The sequence below is a fragment of the Ptychodera flava genome, chromosome 5, assembly GCF_041260155.1.
Source record: "Ptychodera flava strain L36383 chromosome 5, AS_Pfla_20210202, whole genome shotgun sequence".
NCBI classification, from domain to species: Eukaryota; Metazoa; Hemichordata; class Enteropneusta; family Ptychoderidae; genus Ptychodera; species Ptychodera flava.
In genome coordinates, this window is record NC_091932.1 from 353,563 (window position 1) to 371,359 (window position 17,797).

General features: G+C 39.8%; 1 protein-coding gene across 2 annotated transcripts in view; it reads left to right on the top strand.

Moving 5' to 3' along the window:
* LOC139132394 (glutathionyl-hydroquinone reductase YqjG-like) overlaps positions 1 to 17,797 on the top strand; it is an 87,479-nt gene that overhangs the window by 44,862 nt on the left and 24,820 nt on the right. For both annotated transcript variants that reach the window (XM_070698721.1, XM_070698722.1), the window contains exon 2: positions 2,462 to 2,640. In XM_070698721.1, the coding sequence (XP_070554822.1) occupies positions 2,462 to 2,640 (179 nt within the window). The remainder of the gene's footprint in view (positions 1 to 2,461; positions 2,641 to 17,797) is intronic.

Sequence of the window (17,797 nt, forward strand, 5' to 3'; positions counted from 1 at the left end):
ATAGAAGTTGATATGCATGTTCCTAAGGATGACCTCCAGTACCTAAATTGGAGACCTTATTTGCTTTTTTCATTCTTATTCTTCCTGATTTAAATATTTCTCGAATGGACAATTCAAACTGAATGTTAGCACACTGTCCTTGACGGTATTTTTATTGAAACAGTGACGGCTGGCGGTTCACCTGCATTGAGTCAAGAGCCTGTGCCGAGGGCCATGCCCCCGTGCAGCTTGCCATGAGCCAAAGTTCACGATGCACGATTAGCATGTTAAGCTAGAAATATGTGCATTTTCACTCTAATTCACTTTATCGATTCATCTTCACTGTTAAATCACATTAAATATACGCCTTGTATGTGCATAAAGTAGTGACCTGCCATATGTGTGTTCACGAATTCAACATGTAATGGCTGGTAAGGGACTGGAAAAAAATTATAGGAAGGGAGGGCGAATTTTTCAAAATGATGCTGAGAAAAGTGACTCTCCCCAATGTTATGCCGTCCCTGTATGTGGTAGTCAACACCAATGATATTTTATTCGACAAATATTTACTTATTCATAATGTGACGCCTCATCCTACCAAATAGGAAGGCTGTTGCACTAATAAACTGGCAAATAAGTGAAATTCAGGTCAAAGGTCATCCATTTGCTGTACACCTTCCCATGATGGCCGTCCATCAAACATCAGACCTATAGCCATATTGGTCAACCTGGTCGCTTGATATTTTAGCAGAAATCTTAGTTAACATAATCATCTCTGTCCAGTAAACTCGAGACCTCCACTTCTGTTGGCTAGACTATAATTTATAGATGTGTAGAATTAGTGAGGTACAGGATGATTTGAGGGTCGAAGGTTGGGGTCCCATACCAGTCACAGTTCGATAGACACCAGCCGTCTTTGACTCTTACGTAGGATAAGCCACAGCTTAGTTGCAGAGGGGGGATAGGGCAGGTCAAAGGTCATAAATTCTCAAAAATAATATTGTAAAAATCTTCTTAATATTATCATAGCTTAAGACCTAGATATTTGAAATGTAGCAACCTTACCATATGGTCTACAAAATAATGTACAGAATTTTGATTGATCAATTTTTAATGTTACAATTTTACGCGCAGTGTGATTTTGAAAAATACTGACCCTCGCTCCCTATAATTTCTCTCGAGTCCCTTTCTGCATATGCCCGTTGATGTAGAATTCGTAAACACACATTCGCTGGTCACCGATTCATGCATTTAGAAGACGGCATTGAAGCCAGAATGTAGATTTTTCCATGAAAATGAATCAATGAATTAAATTGGATTGTAAATGCACCTATTTCTAGCTTAACATGCTATCGTGCATTGTGAACTTTGACTCTGGGCTCGTGGCTCACAGCACGCGGTGCGTGGCACGTTGCACGTGGCACGTTAATTAGGCTTACCCTGGGAAAACACAGCATCGTACGCAGGTCTACTTTTGAGACATACAGTGAGCAGTGAGCATACAGTGGCTGCTCAGCTCTACCGTTACAGGTACTTGTACACTTCAGTATAATGTATACAAGACAGCCGAGTGGCGACAAATTTCTATGCTGTAATTTGAAAGTGCGTCGTGTATTTGTTACTGCAGATTTGAACAACTATCGAATGTTTACGTGCATTGGATAAAAGCTAAGGGAACACGAAATCTCATCGACGCACTCGACCTTGCGATCGCGTAACATGCAATCTGATTGTCTGCTTCGGAGCATGAGATTTGAACGCAACCTTCTATGGGAGTTGGTCAGATGTAGTGAGAGGCGACAGCAAGAGAATACCGCATAAGCAAATGTCGCCATACTCTACATCTGATTTTAATCAGATTGGTATATGGCTAGCTAGATTGGTGGGTAATTACCAACTTGCCCCACCAAAGAATAATGGCTTCAACTGTAACACAGTGAAAAATACATTATTACTGGTACATTCTTAAATCATAATTAAAATCCACCAAAGATGGTCCTCACAATGAGTATAGTTCTAAACGATTAGTCATTGTCAGTGATTTCCATCATCAGCAGCAGGTAGTTACTGTCTTGCAAAGTGTTTGACTGTATTTATGTACAGATGTAAAAGTATATATGGACTTGGTTAAAGTCAGTGATTTTGTAAGATACAGTCATTTCTAATTATTTAGAAATTATTCCCCAGTAGTGTTACTTTGGTGTGAAAACACTCTTAGGCCTGGATAACCCTATGTGGTGTCTTCACTTAGTTGTATCAAAATGTGGCATTTGTGCATGTGGTGAGTGAATGTGATGGTTACAACCAGATTAATCTTACAACTTTTGAGACTTGTACCAAGTCTAAGGTAAAACCTACCTGTATATCACAAAAGTTGCAGTGTGAGGAGTCGCTTGACAGTAAGTGTGCACTTTCAATTCCACGCACAACAATTATTGGTCAACACAGCAACTTTGTGTTTCTTTACATTTTCTATGTACAGCAAATGGCTCTGGTGGATTCAAAGCTGAAGCAAATCGTTATCATCTGTATGTATCCTTGGCATGTCCCTGGGCTCACCGCACTCTGATTGTACGCAAATTGAAAGGTTTAGAAGATGCAATTTCTACCACTGTTGTAGACTGGTATATGGCACAGCAAGGATGGAACTTTACTGATCAGGTACACATCACTCTGAGCTACCAGACATTCTGTCAGTGATATTGATTTACACATGAATATTGTTCTTGTATTGGTAGATTTCTATTATACTTACAACTGATTAAAACAACGAGCCAGCTATAACACAGGGACCTGTTAATGTGTGCAAAAGTTGTGGCAATATATTTTAAGTTCTTCCAGTGACAGCAGGTTTTAAGTGCCACTTGAGTTGATCAGTAGCAAAGGCTGTCAGTAATTTAAACTTTGACATTAGACATTCTGTCATATTATTGGAAATTATATTACAGCTTTGTCAATACCAGTGAATTTTGTGACGTCATACCCCTGATTATTACTGATAATGTTTACGATTATTCAGCAATGGAGTGCCACAGCAAGCATAACAATACAAGTTTTTTGGAAAATGAAAAAAGGACTGCTCATTTAAAGCGCAGTGGTCGTCGCGCTGCGCGTATGCGATTTTTTTGTTGATAAACATAAATGTTTGTAAAGATAAGTCTTCTCAACTTCAATCACAGTGAGATAGGAGCGGTCCCTCACTTTGTTAACACCTTGGTAAGACTCAACACTATGCAATTGTAAAATATTAAGATCGGAAACGAACTTCAGTGGTGTATTTCTGTCTATAAACTCATGTAAGGCTACGAACATTGAGAGACTGCACATTATGTCGCTGAGTTTACTGCACGCAGTCACAGTGAACAAATGGGTTTGATCGCGTGCGGTCACGCTGGTTGTACACAATGCTATGTACAGCACAGTAAAATTACATCACTAAAATGATCAATATTGTATATATATATGATATGTAGACCAGCAACAAGAACAATGCCTAACACAAATATTACACTCAAGACCACGATCGGCAAGCCAGAGCAGGACACGGGAGATGCTGTTGCTTCGATACGGGAGAAGGTCACTGCGTTGACGTACATGGATATAAGAGAATCCGGTCCCACAACCAGCTGCACAACGTACCAGCCCCGCGACGACTTGGCCCATGACCCACTGTTGATCACCATTTCTTACTTCTTCTAGTAATACGTGGCAAGAAATAGTCATATGACAGGACACAATAGACAAAACGAGCGGGTTTTCGAGGCATTTGGCAGGAAAATTGCACGGCTACACATAGGGACGTACTGAGAGATCCTGTGCACGGTCATGGCAGAGATCCAACAGCTAGCTTGTGTAGGGCTACCGTTGCTACGCAAACTTCGTTGTTGTACCTCGTGATTGCTGGGTAGGTCTGAATCCTCTTTCAAATGAGATAACCCCCACATTACTTGAAGACCTATGAAAGGTCCTTCGCTTGACTTGATACCTGTACTCAGAATTCTCGTTTGCACCCCCAACGGGGTAAACTTCGTAGTGGAGTTGGATTCTCCACAGCCGAGTGTAGCGCGCCATGACCCGATTCTCTTGACACCTACGTTCATGCAGACCACAGAACAGATGCTTCTTGCTGCAGCGGGCATTGCTCTGTGAGCTGTAGATTTCTGTAGCTGGCGTTTTTGTCAATTGTACCGGTACTCCTGTTGAGCCTCTTGAAATGAAAGTTCTCGTCCTTGCTAGCAATGTTGTAGACCAGAGCCCAGTCATTGATAGTCTGTTGGCATATATAGCATAGGGGTAAGTGTTTAGCTCCATGGCTCGAGCGAGCCCCATTCAACTGCTTCAAGACAATCATGATCAAATGTGATCTCAATCCAGCCTGTAATTACTGTTCAATATTCAGCAGATATTGAACTTAGATTAAGGTTGCTTTCCGCCTTTGTTTTGGTATTTTGAGATAAAAACGCGATTTTTCTTTTATCCCTGAAAAGTATTCCTCTAATATTGATCTTCCTTGTGTGTAGAATATCTTGGTCATGAAGTTCCTGTTTTTGGGTGAAATTTTGGAATAAAAATGTACGAGAGGCACAGGTGTACATTTTGGCGTTTGAGACTACCGTTATGTCTTGATTGACAAGGGATTACGCTAAGCAAGCAGCGTCACAGTATTCACATGCACTTAGACAACATCCGCTGTGAAAATCCCATTAACACCCACCGTTCACTGCGTGGGTAAAGACCTGGCGAAAGGTGGGTCTAACCGTTTTTCTCATAGGGTGGCCGCTCCCAAAAGATCACAATTTATCGACACAATCGGACAAGGTCAGACTTATGACATTGTTGACGGTACAATTTCAGATTACAAAAATGGCCCACACACTAAATGTTTTAACTGGGACATTTTTGTGCTTTTGTAAAAGCACCAGGAGTGGTGGATAAGTTTCGTAATGTTAAACATCTTTGAAGAGGCTGTCCCGTATACATAAATGGTACGTTCCACTGGCAGCCTTAGTGACAGCGGGAACACTTGAATACCACAACAGACACCCTTCACATCTTCAACATTCAAGCAACATTCGGCCTCTTTCGGCCGAAGTTTTGGCTTCTTTTGGCCCCAAGACATTTCGACACCCCTGTTATGATGTATTTTTTTCCCTTCAAACTTATAAGTAACTGACAGACCAGTCATATTCATAAGCGTGACCTTTGCGTTCTGACCAGTATGACTTTTACAGTGCTGTTTAGGCGCCGCTTTTCAAACTTTGACAGTGTCGGCGGCTATTGCTATTGAAAATGATATGAAACTCTTTTCTCACGGTTTTTCACCATGTTCTCACAAACTTTAAAGCATGTGAATGCTGACACTATACTTCTCAGTGTTTTGATTTTAACATTTGGCACGAGTTCCCCAACCCAGGTAGTGCCGAAACGTCTTTGGTCGCGTTGCCTAAACGTCTTGGCGTCGGAAATGGTGCGGCCGAAACGACTTTGCGCCAAAAGGTCTAGAAACCCGACATTGTCCGTTCGATGAGAATACTGAGTGAGTTGAACAATTTATGAATAAAAATGAAATATCAGAAACCGCGGCACTGGAACTACTTGGGATTAGAAAATACAAGGTGGAACAAATTGCATGGGCTTCAAGACAGCGACAGGAAATTTTCCCAAGGCAAAATACGTAGCGATGCAGAAATCACACGCCATGAAACAATAGCTGCTTTGGTTTGCAGACGTTTTGGCACAATGGCAGTGAACTGATAATGTCGAAGTCATTTCAATCCCGCGGTCCCGTTTTTCCTTGTCCCATTTCGTTACCGACCTTGACAAGGTAAAAACATACGTCGACTTACAAATGTTCATCGTACACCGGACGAATGTGAATCAAATGATTTTATGGGAATGGACACAACAACATATTGTTATCAGTTATCATGGCAGTAGCCAAATGATGCAGGACCGAAGACAAATTTCAATATGAAATTTAACAACGTAATAACGTAATCGCCCTGAGTTTTCATCAACATGTCATCATTGGTCGGAAAACCATTGAATGAGACGCTTACGGGCTAACTACTTGAATACAGTGCAAAACACCATCCTAATCCTGAGATTTACATGTAATGAAGACGGGTCTGATATCATATTCGCCTGGAATCGATGGTACTCATGTTGGATACAAACAACAGCAGAGATGATCTATCTGTGACGTATGACGCTTGACGAGTGGTCTATCGCATGCAACTTGCGCTTGATGAAATGACGTACTTTTCTCTATGTTCATGTTTTCTCAACTTCTCTCCTTTGACTTTTATGCCGCCGACAGGCGATTGGCTCATTTTAGCATAAATTACTCCAGAAACGGTTTTCACCCACAGAAATGCTGTACAGAGTGAGGACGAACTATTGTCTCGGAAATGCTCGTAGTTTGATAAGTGTTAATCGGTTTTCAAGGCGCGTGAAGATCTAAAAAATGGCTGCTCACTAGAATCCTCGGTTACTCAAACCGTAATGAATCACAGCATGGAGCCAGGTATGTGGGGGATCAGAAATCGACAGTCTGCGCCCCCAATCTGCGCTAGCGCATTTCAATCTGCGCTATTGATCTGCGCTCCCATTCTGCGCTATCAATCTGCGCTCCTATTCTACGCTATCAATCTGCGCTCCCATTCTGCTCTCTCGTTCCATGAATGTTTTGATTTTAGTCATAACGGTGGCATTTGTGACACTGCCGCGATATAGCCGCCTGCTAGATAATAAGACATGGCATGGTTTAGTGTTGAAATAGATTTGTATTTTTGTACACCATACCGACGAGTGTCAGGAAGACTGGTTATTGAGTAATGTACGATCGAATGCGTTTCCGAATCAAGCGCGACATACAGTTATAGTCTCATGGATCTTAGGGCTATGAAGAAGACATTCGATGAATTTTCTTTCTCATATAAAAAGCTTGAGAGATGATCAAGTACATGTAGTAAGCGCAAATGCAAGTACGCTTACAATTATGGTAGACCTTGCTACAAGTCGAGGACGACTTATGATGACAGCCTAACAACGCACAGCAGAGGGAGTGGCAGGGCTTGCTACCAGCCACTGCAGCAACCTTGCGACATTGATTGAAGCAGTTTGTAGGATGGCCTACGGAAGCGCAAGTGGATACAAACTTTTGATTTGGGTTACCGTCACTATTTAAAACCTTTTTTTACGATTTCCCTGTCGATATTGAGCATTTCTGTTCATGTTCAGAGAAACGTTTGAGCCCGACAATTCTGACGTTAGCCAGTTCGCAATGTCCGTGATGATGATTGACAAGTCTACGTCCATTGACGTCAAGCTAGCTGAATACACACGTTGTGAGTTTGACTCCGATAGAGGATTTAATGAATTTCTCAAATAAAGATGACATCACTAATCTGAGGGATGTGATATAGAAGAAACTGATACTATGACGATTAGGTAAGTTGATGCCATAACACATCGCAGAAGACAAGTAAAAACAATGATATATTTTCTCGAGATGTTTCCGATTTTTCAAGATTTGCACTTTATAACAGGAAGGCGATTTACATGTAGTCCTATCATGCAAGAAGTGAATGCCTGTGAACTTGGAACGCTCTGATTTGTATCAGTCATTTCAACTTCAGTGGTTGGTTCGAACTGTAAATATTTTTTCAATTGTCCAAAAGGACGACCCACGACTAAAACTGCATAACTTTTGTAGCACTTTCGATGCTGCTCCCTTGTTTTCATGTATGATCGTAGATGGCATTGATCAACAAATTATGACATCCGTTCTAGCTTTATGTTTATATCATGCGAGGAGGTCAGAAACAACAATGTACTCCCTTGTCACCGCATCAACCTGTCCCGATATAATCAAGGCAAGGTGGTGTCACGTCTGCAAAGATAATAAATTACGTACCATTATTCCATAGACGCACACTCACCCATAAATGTATGTGTGTGCTCCTTCTCTTCCGATTGTTGAGACCATGTTCATACGGAAAGATTGAACTAACAAGCACAAAAATTGCGATTGAAGTTCCGCTGTTGTAAACAATGGTCAGTCCGTAAATCTTTCTCTGGTCACGATCCCTCATGAGCATGTCCCTTTAATTTTAATAATTTCACAAGCTGAGCATCTCTATCAGCTTATTTTCAACCCAACTATCACTATTACAGAAGCTACACCAATAAAATAGTTAATTTGAGTGGTGAAAACTAAATAGATTCGTTTGAGATTACTGCAAACTTTGGTTATTTACTGGCCACTATCGAAGTTTGACGTCCCATATATTTCTGTTATAGATAGATATACATTTCTGTTATAGATAACAGACTTGGAATATATGTCGAGTCCCATATCAATACTAGACGTCACCACAACGAGGTACCTTGTATCTGGGCACGCTGGGTCTGCGTAATCGTCGATTATCCGATTTTTATCGGCGATGTTCGGACTCTAATACCGAGACTACATTTGTCAAATCGCTGGAAATTCTATCTGATAAATATCAGAGATTTCACCCATGAATAGATCTGGCTCAGCCCGGCATTGTCAGTCTAACTCTGACTTTGATACAAGTGTCACTGTGCGAAAAATCACATTTGTCATATGCTTTACCTGGGCGATACGAGACTTGTCAAAACGCAGGTAAGTATATCCAATGTAGGTGCTACCGGAGATTTCATGCTGGTTCAGCCCGACGTCGTCAGTCTGATTTTATTTACGATACTAGACAATACTAAAGACTTGTCAAATCACGGGTAAATATCCGATATATCGGAGATTTCCCCTCTCCTCATATCTGACTTAACAATCCTCATTTCCTGAAAATATTCGATATCACATAAAAGTTCAATGTCGCAGTATCCTAGTGTCTACTGTCTATATACCGCTGGGCATGACGTCGTCGTCGTGTAAGATATGATTCCAGGTTTCGGCGGATGAAAGCATATACTGCTGCATATGCGGCTTTGTTTGACCAGGAAACATGACAAGATACATGTACGACAGTTTTAAATTACCATGAGGGATACCTCTTTTGTTTTTAGCTCCATGGTATTACAAAGCATTGTCTTTCCACAGTTTGTGGAGGGACAGTGTCAAAAGTTATGACAGAGGGACCGTGATACAAAGCGTAAAAGTTCTTAGAAACTCATGTCGATGCGATTTGCAATGATGACCAGATACTTTTAAAGACCCAGTAAGCTAAAGAATTAAATTCGGGACTATCTCTATCAGTTTGAGGCTACTGATCTTCAGAGCAACAAGCGTTCGTAGCCAAATAAAGAACGTCAAAAAATTTTGGGATAGACGTAAGTCGACGTAGTCTTCTCTTGAACGTCCTTGAACCAGAACTGCGACCTTTATTTTTGATGCGTTCCGTTGTGAAAGGATTCATATATGTATCGAAATATACATATTCACGTGACTGAACTAGTTTCGTGGTTGGTACAATTTAGCTATTCGAGGTTTTGGGGGTCAAAGATAAGCATTACGTAAATGATTCCATTTTGTGGAGATGGTGAAACATCACCTGCTGTACCTTCTGTTCTGAATAGAACCGCCGGTTTCCATGGTGACCATGCGACGTCTGAGCTCTTGCCCGATTTTCCCAGCGGGCTTCTAATACATGTAGTAACTGACTCTCTTGCTCCATTGCTAGTAATGTTGAAAAAGGGGATCAGATGTACGAATTTCTCTTTTATAAAATCCTTCTTGACAAAGACTACCAGCTGCTTTCTTGTATGTAAGTTTCACTTCGCAAACGGGCTCAATTTGAAAATTAAAAGCTAAACACCAAGGGTGTAGAACATTTTACTGGGCACTCTCGCCGTACTACCAGCGGTAGCGAAGACAAATTACACGGCGTCCTTGTATGATTGCCTCGTTACGTCGTGTGCACTGTTGACAGTACAGTGGTCATGACTTTCTCTACCGCGAGTTCCACATATTGTCCATTTATATGTAATATTTCACGCAGGAACCTGTCTGAAGGGGCTTCGCTACACTTCAGCGAGATTTTTCCAATCATAACTTAGTCAAAGGGGGTCTTTTTAAACCTCCATGTTTCGATCAAGTTTGCCTTCAAGTTGCTCTCTATTTTCGAATTGAACGTGCCCTGTCGCGCAACTGTTTTCCTTGCTGTAAAGCTAATATTGGTAAAAAGACGTCGAGTGCAGCCGCCCAAAATGTAGAGTCATGTTTTGGCTAGAGTTGGATATTTCGTCTTCACATCTGTGGCAATATTTAAACATAGGGCCAAAGTCCCTGAAGCTACTATAGACATGGATACAAAATTAAGTATCAGTATTTTCATCCTATTAACCAAGCACATTTTAACTTTCAAATTAACATTGTAAGTAAGTTCTGTTGACTGAGTTGAGACTGTACATACTCAGAGAAAGCACACTGAAGAGACAACTGTTTGAAACTTAAGAAGTTCAAGGTCATCAAAAGCATTATAAGGAATCATGTAACTGTCATTGCATTGTTTACACAGATTGCATAATTGCTATAAATAGCTCATGAGGAATCTTACAGCCTAGCTTTACCATAAAAACCCTATCACTTTGACCACTCATTTAATTGACCACTCTATTTTTTTCCTCAAAAAGTAATTTTATTTATCCTTACCAAGTCAACCATAAATGGAAATTAGAACTTTCTCTATCTCTATCTCTATTGACTATTTTGAGCAATTTCTTTTAGATATTAAACATACAGGACACAATACATGACAGTTCAGAATATGTCAAAGTGGGATTCAGGAAAGTTGCCTTTACATGTTTTAATCCTCCAAGATGGTAAGCATTTCACTATGAACTGTCAAAAAAAGTTGAACTTTCTGATAATTCTACAATAAAATTATTTTGGCTTTGATGATTTCCTAATTAATTCAATTATTTAAAATCATATTAGTTATTTTATTCTGGGTGAATTGATAGGGTTTATACAGTACAAGAATTACATACAATGTAAGTCAAATTTTGACCAAAAATGACAAAAAAATTCCTTAAAAATACGGATTTGCATATTTCATCACAACTTGAACAAATCCAAGTTGGGTTACCCCTAGGGACCTGTATACCAAATAACAAAGCTGTCTGACCAGTGGTTATGAAGAAGAAGATTTTTTACCAAAAACGCCTTTTTTGGCATTAATTTGCCTATTTTCAATAATATCAAAAAATTAAAAAAATCAGTTTCTCAAAATCATATTTTTCATCTACACAACAAATATCAAATCAGTAAGTACTGCGGTTCTCAAGATATTTGAGTGGACGGACGCCTCACAAACGGACATACATACATACATACATACATACATACAGACTGACGACGGACGCCGGACGGATACCCATCCCAATAGCTTCTATAGACTATAGTCTATAGTAGCTAAAAATTAATGAAAAGAGTTTCACAAAATCATATATTTTATCCATAAATCCGTAAGTACTGCAGTTCTCAAGATATTTGAGTGGACGGATGCCTCACAAACGGACATACCGGTACATACATACATACATACCGGTACATACATACATACATACATACCGTGGTACATACTGACAGTGCACGCTGGACAGATACCCATCCTGATAGCTTCTATAGAGTATATTAGTCTATAGTAGCTAATAAATGAGAGTAATTACATTCTAATTAAAGTAAACAAGACTTGCTTAAATCAAGATTTACGTCATAAAAAACAGCATATCTGTCAGTTATAAAGAATCTTAAGCTGGTTATCTTTTATCAGTATTTTCATCCTATTAACGAAGCACATTTTAACTTTCAAATTAACATTGTAAGTAAGTTCTGTTGAATAAGTTGAGACTGTACGTACTCAGAGAAAGCACACTGAAGAGACAAATGTTTGAAACTTAAGAAGTTCAAGGTCATCAAAAGCATCATGTAACACTTTCATTGCACTGTTTACACAGATTGCATAATTGCTATAAATAGCACATGAGGAATCTTACAGCCCAGCTTTACCATAAAAATCCTATCACTTTGACCACTCTTTTAATGACCACTCAATTTTTTCCTCAAAAAGTAATTTTATTTATCCTTACCAAGTCAACCATAAATGGAAATTAGAACTTTCTCTATCTCTATTTATTTGACCACCCTATCATGACAAACTATTATGAGCAATTTCTTTTAGATAACATACAGGGCACAATAAATGACGGTTCAGAATATGTCAACATTGGGATTCAGGAAAGTTGCCTTTGCATGTTTTAATCCTCCAAGATGGTAAGCATTTCACTATAAACTGTCAAAAAACGTTGAACTTTCTGATAATTCTACACTAAAATTATTTTGGCTTTGATGATTTCCTAATTAATTCAATTATTTAAAATCATATTAATTATTTTTTTCTAGGTGAAATGATAGGGTTTATACAGTACAAGAATTACATACAATGTAAGTCAAATTTTGATCAAAAATGACAAAAAAAATTCCTTAAAAATACACATTTGCATATTTCATCACAATTTGAACAAATCTAAGTTGCGTTGTCCCTAGGGACCTGTATACCAAATAACAAAGCTGTCTGACCAGAGGTTATGAAGAAGAAGATTTTTACCAAAAACGCCTTTTTTGGCATTTATTTGCCTATTTCAATAATATCAAAAAATTGAAAAAAATAGTTCTCAAAATCATATTTTTCATCTACACAACAAATATCAAATCAGTAAGTACTGCGGTTCTCAAGATATTTGAGTGGACGGACGCCTCACAAACGGACATACATACATACATACATACATACATACATACATACATCAACATACATACAGACTGACGACGGACGCCGGACGGATACCCATCCCAATAGCTTCTATAGACTATAGTCTATAGTAGCTAAAAATTGTGCAAAGTCGCTCCCTCATGTGGAAATACCCGATCGGTTATGTTGTGCAGTTGACTTCCCCGATACTTTGGTGACTTATTAGTCATTTTGGAACTGGATTTTCAACATAATGACACGTCAACGATGACATTTAATTCAGTTTTTTTGTTCCACAATGACAATTCTACCTTTTCAGTGACCACAGTTAAGTCCCGCAGTGTTCTACCTTTCTGAACACAGCTCATGCGTACGTCTGTGCGAAGATATTTTTGAAAACAGACACGACAGTCAAATTCGGTCTTCGCGTGTCTCAGCAAGATGTTGTGCCGATTCGGAAAATTCGGAAACTGTTTAGTCCGATCTTTTTGACTGAGGTAAAGCAGATCTTAGTAAGAAAAATAAGTTAGCCAGTGAAAACACTTGCATTCACCCATGCACTTTTATTTGGGGACATTATGTTGACCTACTGTGCGGACACATATAACGCAACAAACCATCTACCACTAAGTTAACTATAGACAGTTTGAGCAAAATCGAAAAAGTAATGGACAAAAATACAAGTTTTCAAAACAATAATGTAATATGTTGTCCCTTTTACCTTGGATATTCTTTGAATTCTACTCACTCCATGATCTGTACCCTGAGAGTTCGAGAGCGCAGAATGGGAGCGCAGATTGATAGCGCAGAATGGGAGCGCAGATTGATAGCGCAGATTGAAATGCGCTAGCGCAGATTGGGGGCGCAGACTGTCGATTTCTGACCTCTCACATAGCTCATGGAGCTGTTCTTTTTATCTCCATGATCACAGACACCGCAAATGTACATCCACATACAAACGCAGATATTTTTGTTGTCAGCCAATATTGTTTTCCCTATATCACTCATCGGGCTCGCTTTCATTCCGCAGCCGTGGGTCGTTTCCGAGGTCGAATCGAATGCTGCCATAAACTTACACTGTAGTGTACGCTTGTCATGGAGGTAATTAGTCCAAGCACTCGTGTAGACGGCATCGAGATGCCGTAGCAGTTCCGACAGTTAGGTCGAACAGTTAATACTCTATGTAAACCTTACAACTGATTAGTCAACAGATTATGCATAATCCCTTCCCTGGCACTCCCCAAGTTTATTTACTCATCAGCTACTGTGTAGATTGCGCTCTAAAAAGAGTACAACGCTCCCAAAATTCACCCATTTTAGCCTCATTTCGACCGTTGACACTGATTTCAATGAGTGAATATACTGTTGAAGTTGAACACTTTGATTTCACTATCTGGTTTTAGTGTTTTGTCGGTTGAGTACATTGTTTATTGCCATTCAAAAGGAAAAACCCGAACCAATTTACTAAATCGCCTTTTTCTCAGTTCGGCATTTTGTCGCATTGCAGCACGTTCAAAAGAGTTTAACTCGAGAACGCGTGAACGGAAGTTCACCAGATTTTCACAGACGTTTGTCAAGTAGGTTGTCTCCAAAACCGTGTCTCAGTTTTTTTATGAAGATTTTTAAAGTCGAGTTATTGCTGCTTAATTAGGCAGCATTGTAAGACTAATCGGTGGATAAACTTTGACTCAACGATGTGAAAAAACTAAGGCCTTTTTCAAAAATCTGAGACGCGGTTTTGTAGCCAGTATTCTGAAGACCGATTGCTTGTAACACCTAAACAATAGCCCCTCTCCTCTCAGACTTAAACCTTTTTACGTGAGACCACTCATTTTCTTTACACTTTCACTAAGATCTTCCAAAAAAATTCATCGCACACTAATTATCTTGATAAAACAAAAAAATTCATAGAAATAGCTTTCAGGTGATATATAATACTTGGGTAGAAGTACATATCTTGATGGCAAGATTCATGTTTGAAAATAGGTCGTCGCAAAGGCGGAAAGCTACCTTAATTGACCTTTTATTGCTTGTTAGATTTGATAAGTTGGTATGCTTGTGACAAATCAGCCGCCATATCAGCGGCAATATCGCAAACATAATCAACCGGTAACCTCATGCGGCATTCTCGGATATGTTGTCAACAAGGGGGGACCCCCTCAGGAGCATGCGCAGCGCGACGACCACTGCGCTTTAAGAGGAGGGAAAACGATAAATCTTGATAATGCTGCACAATATCGATAATAATGTCTTACTGTAGGATTTATCAATTTTTTTTTGAGTCCTCCTGCATGCAATCGTCATCTGTTCTGTCTGGCTCTGTCTACTCCGTCTGCTCGGCTGTCCGATACGCTGCATGCAGTACACTGCAGCACTAGTAGTACTACGTTGTTTACAGCATGGCTCGCTTCGTTGATGTAAAGGTGAAACAGAACTCGATACGCTTGCAAACTCCTAGACGATACTTGGTTTGACACATGGCATATTATGTATGTCAGTGGCCATGTAAACGATGCAAGCGTGAAAGGCTACGTGTACTCTAACCAGCTATAAATGGGCCAACAACGGCAGCTGTCATCAACCTTGACCAGAAGTGTCTACAGAAATTACTACGGAGCCATTCAAAGTCTCGGTCCAAGTTCAGCTACTGCCAACAATCATGACAACTTTTTAGCTTGGTATTTGTGTATGGATGCATTCTGGTTTATAGATGGGATTTTGTAAAAATAAAGTTTGCATGGCCTAAATTATGCAAGTGAGCTTCAAAAATGTAAACATGGTCAAAGATAAATAACTCAAAAACCACTGTTTTGATTGCTTTGAAAATTAGTGTGTAAGTACCTTAGGTGGACCTTATACAGTTGTATGTATATCATGAAGATATCTTGAATTTTGTATTTTTGCTGAAGTTTTTGGTTATTAGTCCCCACAGACACCGACTGGGCCGGGGGACTTATACCAGTAGGTTTGGTCATGTTCGTGCGTGCGTGTGTGCGTCCGTCCGTCCGTTCACGCAGATATCTCAGAGATGCCTGGAGTGATTGCATTAAAACTTGGTACAAGGATTACTTCATGCGGCCATTTTATTACAATTTTTGCATGTACAGAGCCATAACTCAGGCATATCTCAACCGATTTTATTCAAAATTGGTACAAGGACATTAACCTATGTCATACACATGCACGTCAATTTGTTTCATGATACGATCCAATATGGCTGCCATGCTGCCATTTTGTTACGATTTTTTACATGTACAGAGCCATAACTCAGGCATATTTCAACCAATTTTATTCAAAGTTGGTACAAGGACATTAACCTATGTCATACACATGCACGTCAATTTGTTTCATGATATGATCCAATTTTTTCATGTCCTTAGCCAAATCTCAGGCACATCGCCACCAATTTTATTCAAACTTGGTACAAGGACATTGACCTATGTCATGCATATGCACATTGATTTGTTTTGTGATAGGATCCAATATGGCCGTCGTGCTGCCATTTTGTTACAATTTTTTTCATTTATGGAGCCATAACTCAGAAATGTATCAAGCAAATTTATTCAAAGTTGATACAAGGACATTGACTTATGTTATACATATGTATGTCTATTTGTTCTACAATATGATCCAATATAGCCACATGGTGGCCATTTTGTTATGGTTTTTTTCATGTTTAGAGCCATAACTCTGGCAAGTCTCAACTGATTTTATTCAAAGTTGGTACATGGACATTGACTAATGTCATACATGTGCATGTCGATTTTTTAGACAGTAAAATCAAATACGGCTGTGTGGCGGCGATTTTGTTAGAATTTTTTCAATGACAGAGCCATAACTCAGATATATTTCCACCAGTATAATTTAAAGTTGGTATAAAGACATTGATCATCCGTGACGTCACAGATGTGTTCATTTACATTGAATAGCGGTCCCACGCCGCCTTATCTCTGCCCGGTATCCGCTAACAAAACACCGGTGTTCGCGTTGCCCATTCGCCACGTTGGTCAATGTGAATCTAAATCCGAAGTGGCGGAAAAAAAATTGATCCTAATTCACCACAGTGGCGAAACTGATTTTTGTTTAAAAGATATGGCAAAATATAAAGAAAAAACGTGGCTGTTTTTAGTCTTTTGTTGATCTGTGCTTCTCTCTCAGTGATTCGCAAAACTGTATCTACTGCCGTCTTATTGCGTTCTTTCCGTCGTACGTATTTGCAATCGAGCCAATCTCGCGAGAGATTTGACGTTATTTAATCTAGTCCACAGCATGCATAAATGGCTCTCGCGAGAATTGAAACTTGGACGCACACAATCGAGCCCTCATGAGAATTTAAACTTGGACGCACACAATCGAGCCCTCATGACAAATTTAACGTAGCAGACATACAAATTTTAATCGAGGCCACAAGGTTCAGTGTTGCAGTTGATTTGCATTGCGTTCTGGTTGTTCCGTGTTGTGCATTTTAATCCATGTTGCGGTCGATTTGCATCGCAGTCCTTGTGGCCGGGTATTCCCTATTGTTCTTCATTTAAATGGCCTCCATGCGCACAGTCAAGAGGGACTGTGCTCCGTGTTGTTGTTGTTCGTTTTAATGGCAGTCACAACATTCAGTGTTGGTGTTCATGCAGTTTATTTGCATCGCGGTCCCAACTGTGTAGCGTGTAGCGAGGCAGGCTCAGCCCAGGGACCGTGGCCGATCGTACGAACCAGAAGAGACAAGCACATGGTTCAAACACTCAACATTTGAAGGGAACTTGAAAAAGTTTACAGTTGAGCCGTACGTTCTTGCCGCTGTCACAGCCACCAAAAGAAGAACATCTTCCCACAGTGAAGATGTAAGGAGGATACTGTCCTGATCATGTAAGAGGAAAACCTAGAAGTTACCCCCTGTGGGGAGCTTACGGAGGTGTGAAATACTTTACTTCCCGTTATAAGATACGGCGTCAGGCAAACTTCGGAAAGCCAAAAAAAGTCGACTGGAGAGGCTTGGCGGACACGCCCACATTGCATTTTTCTTTTTGCCATATTTCATAATCACGCGCACTAAACAAAAAAAGAAATGAATGTAACTGTTTTAT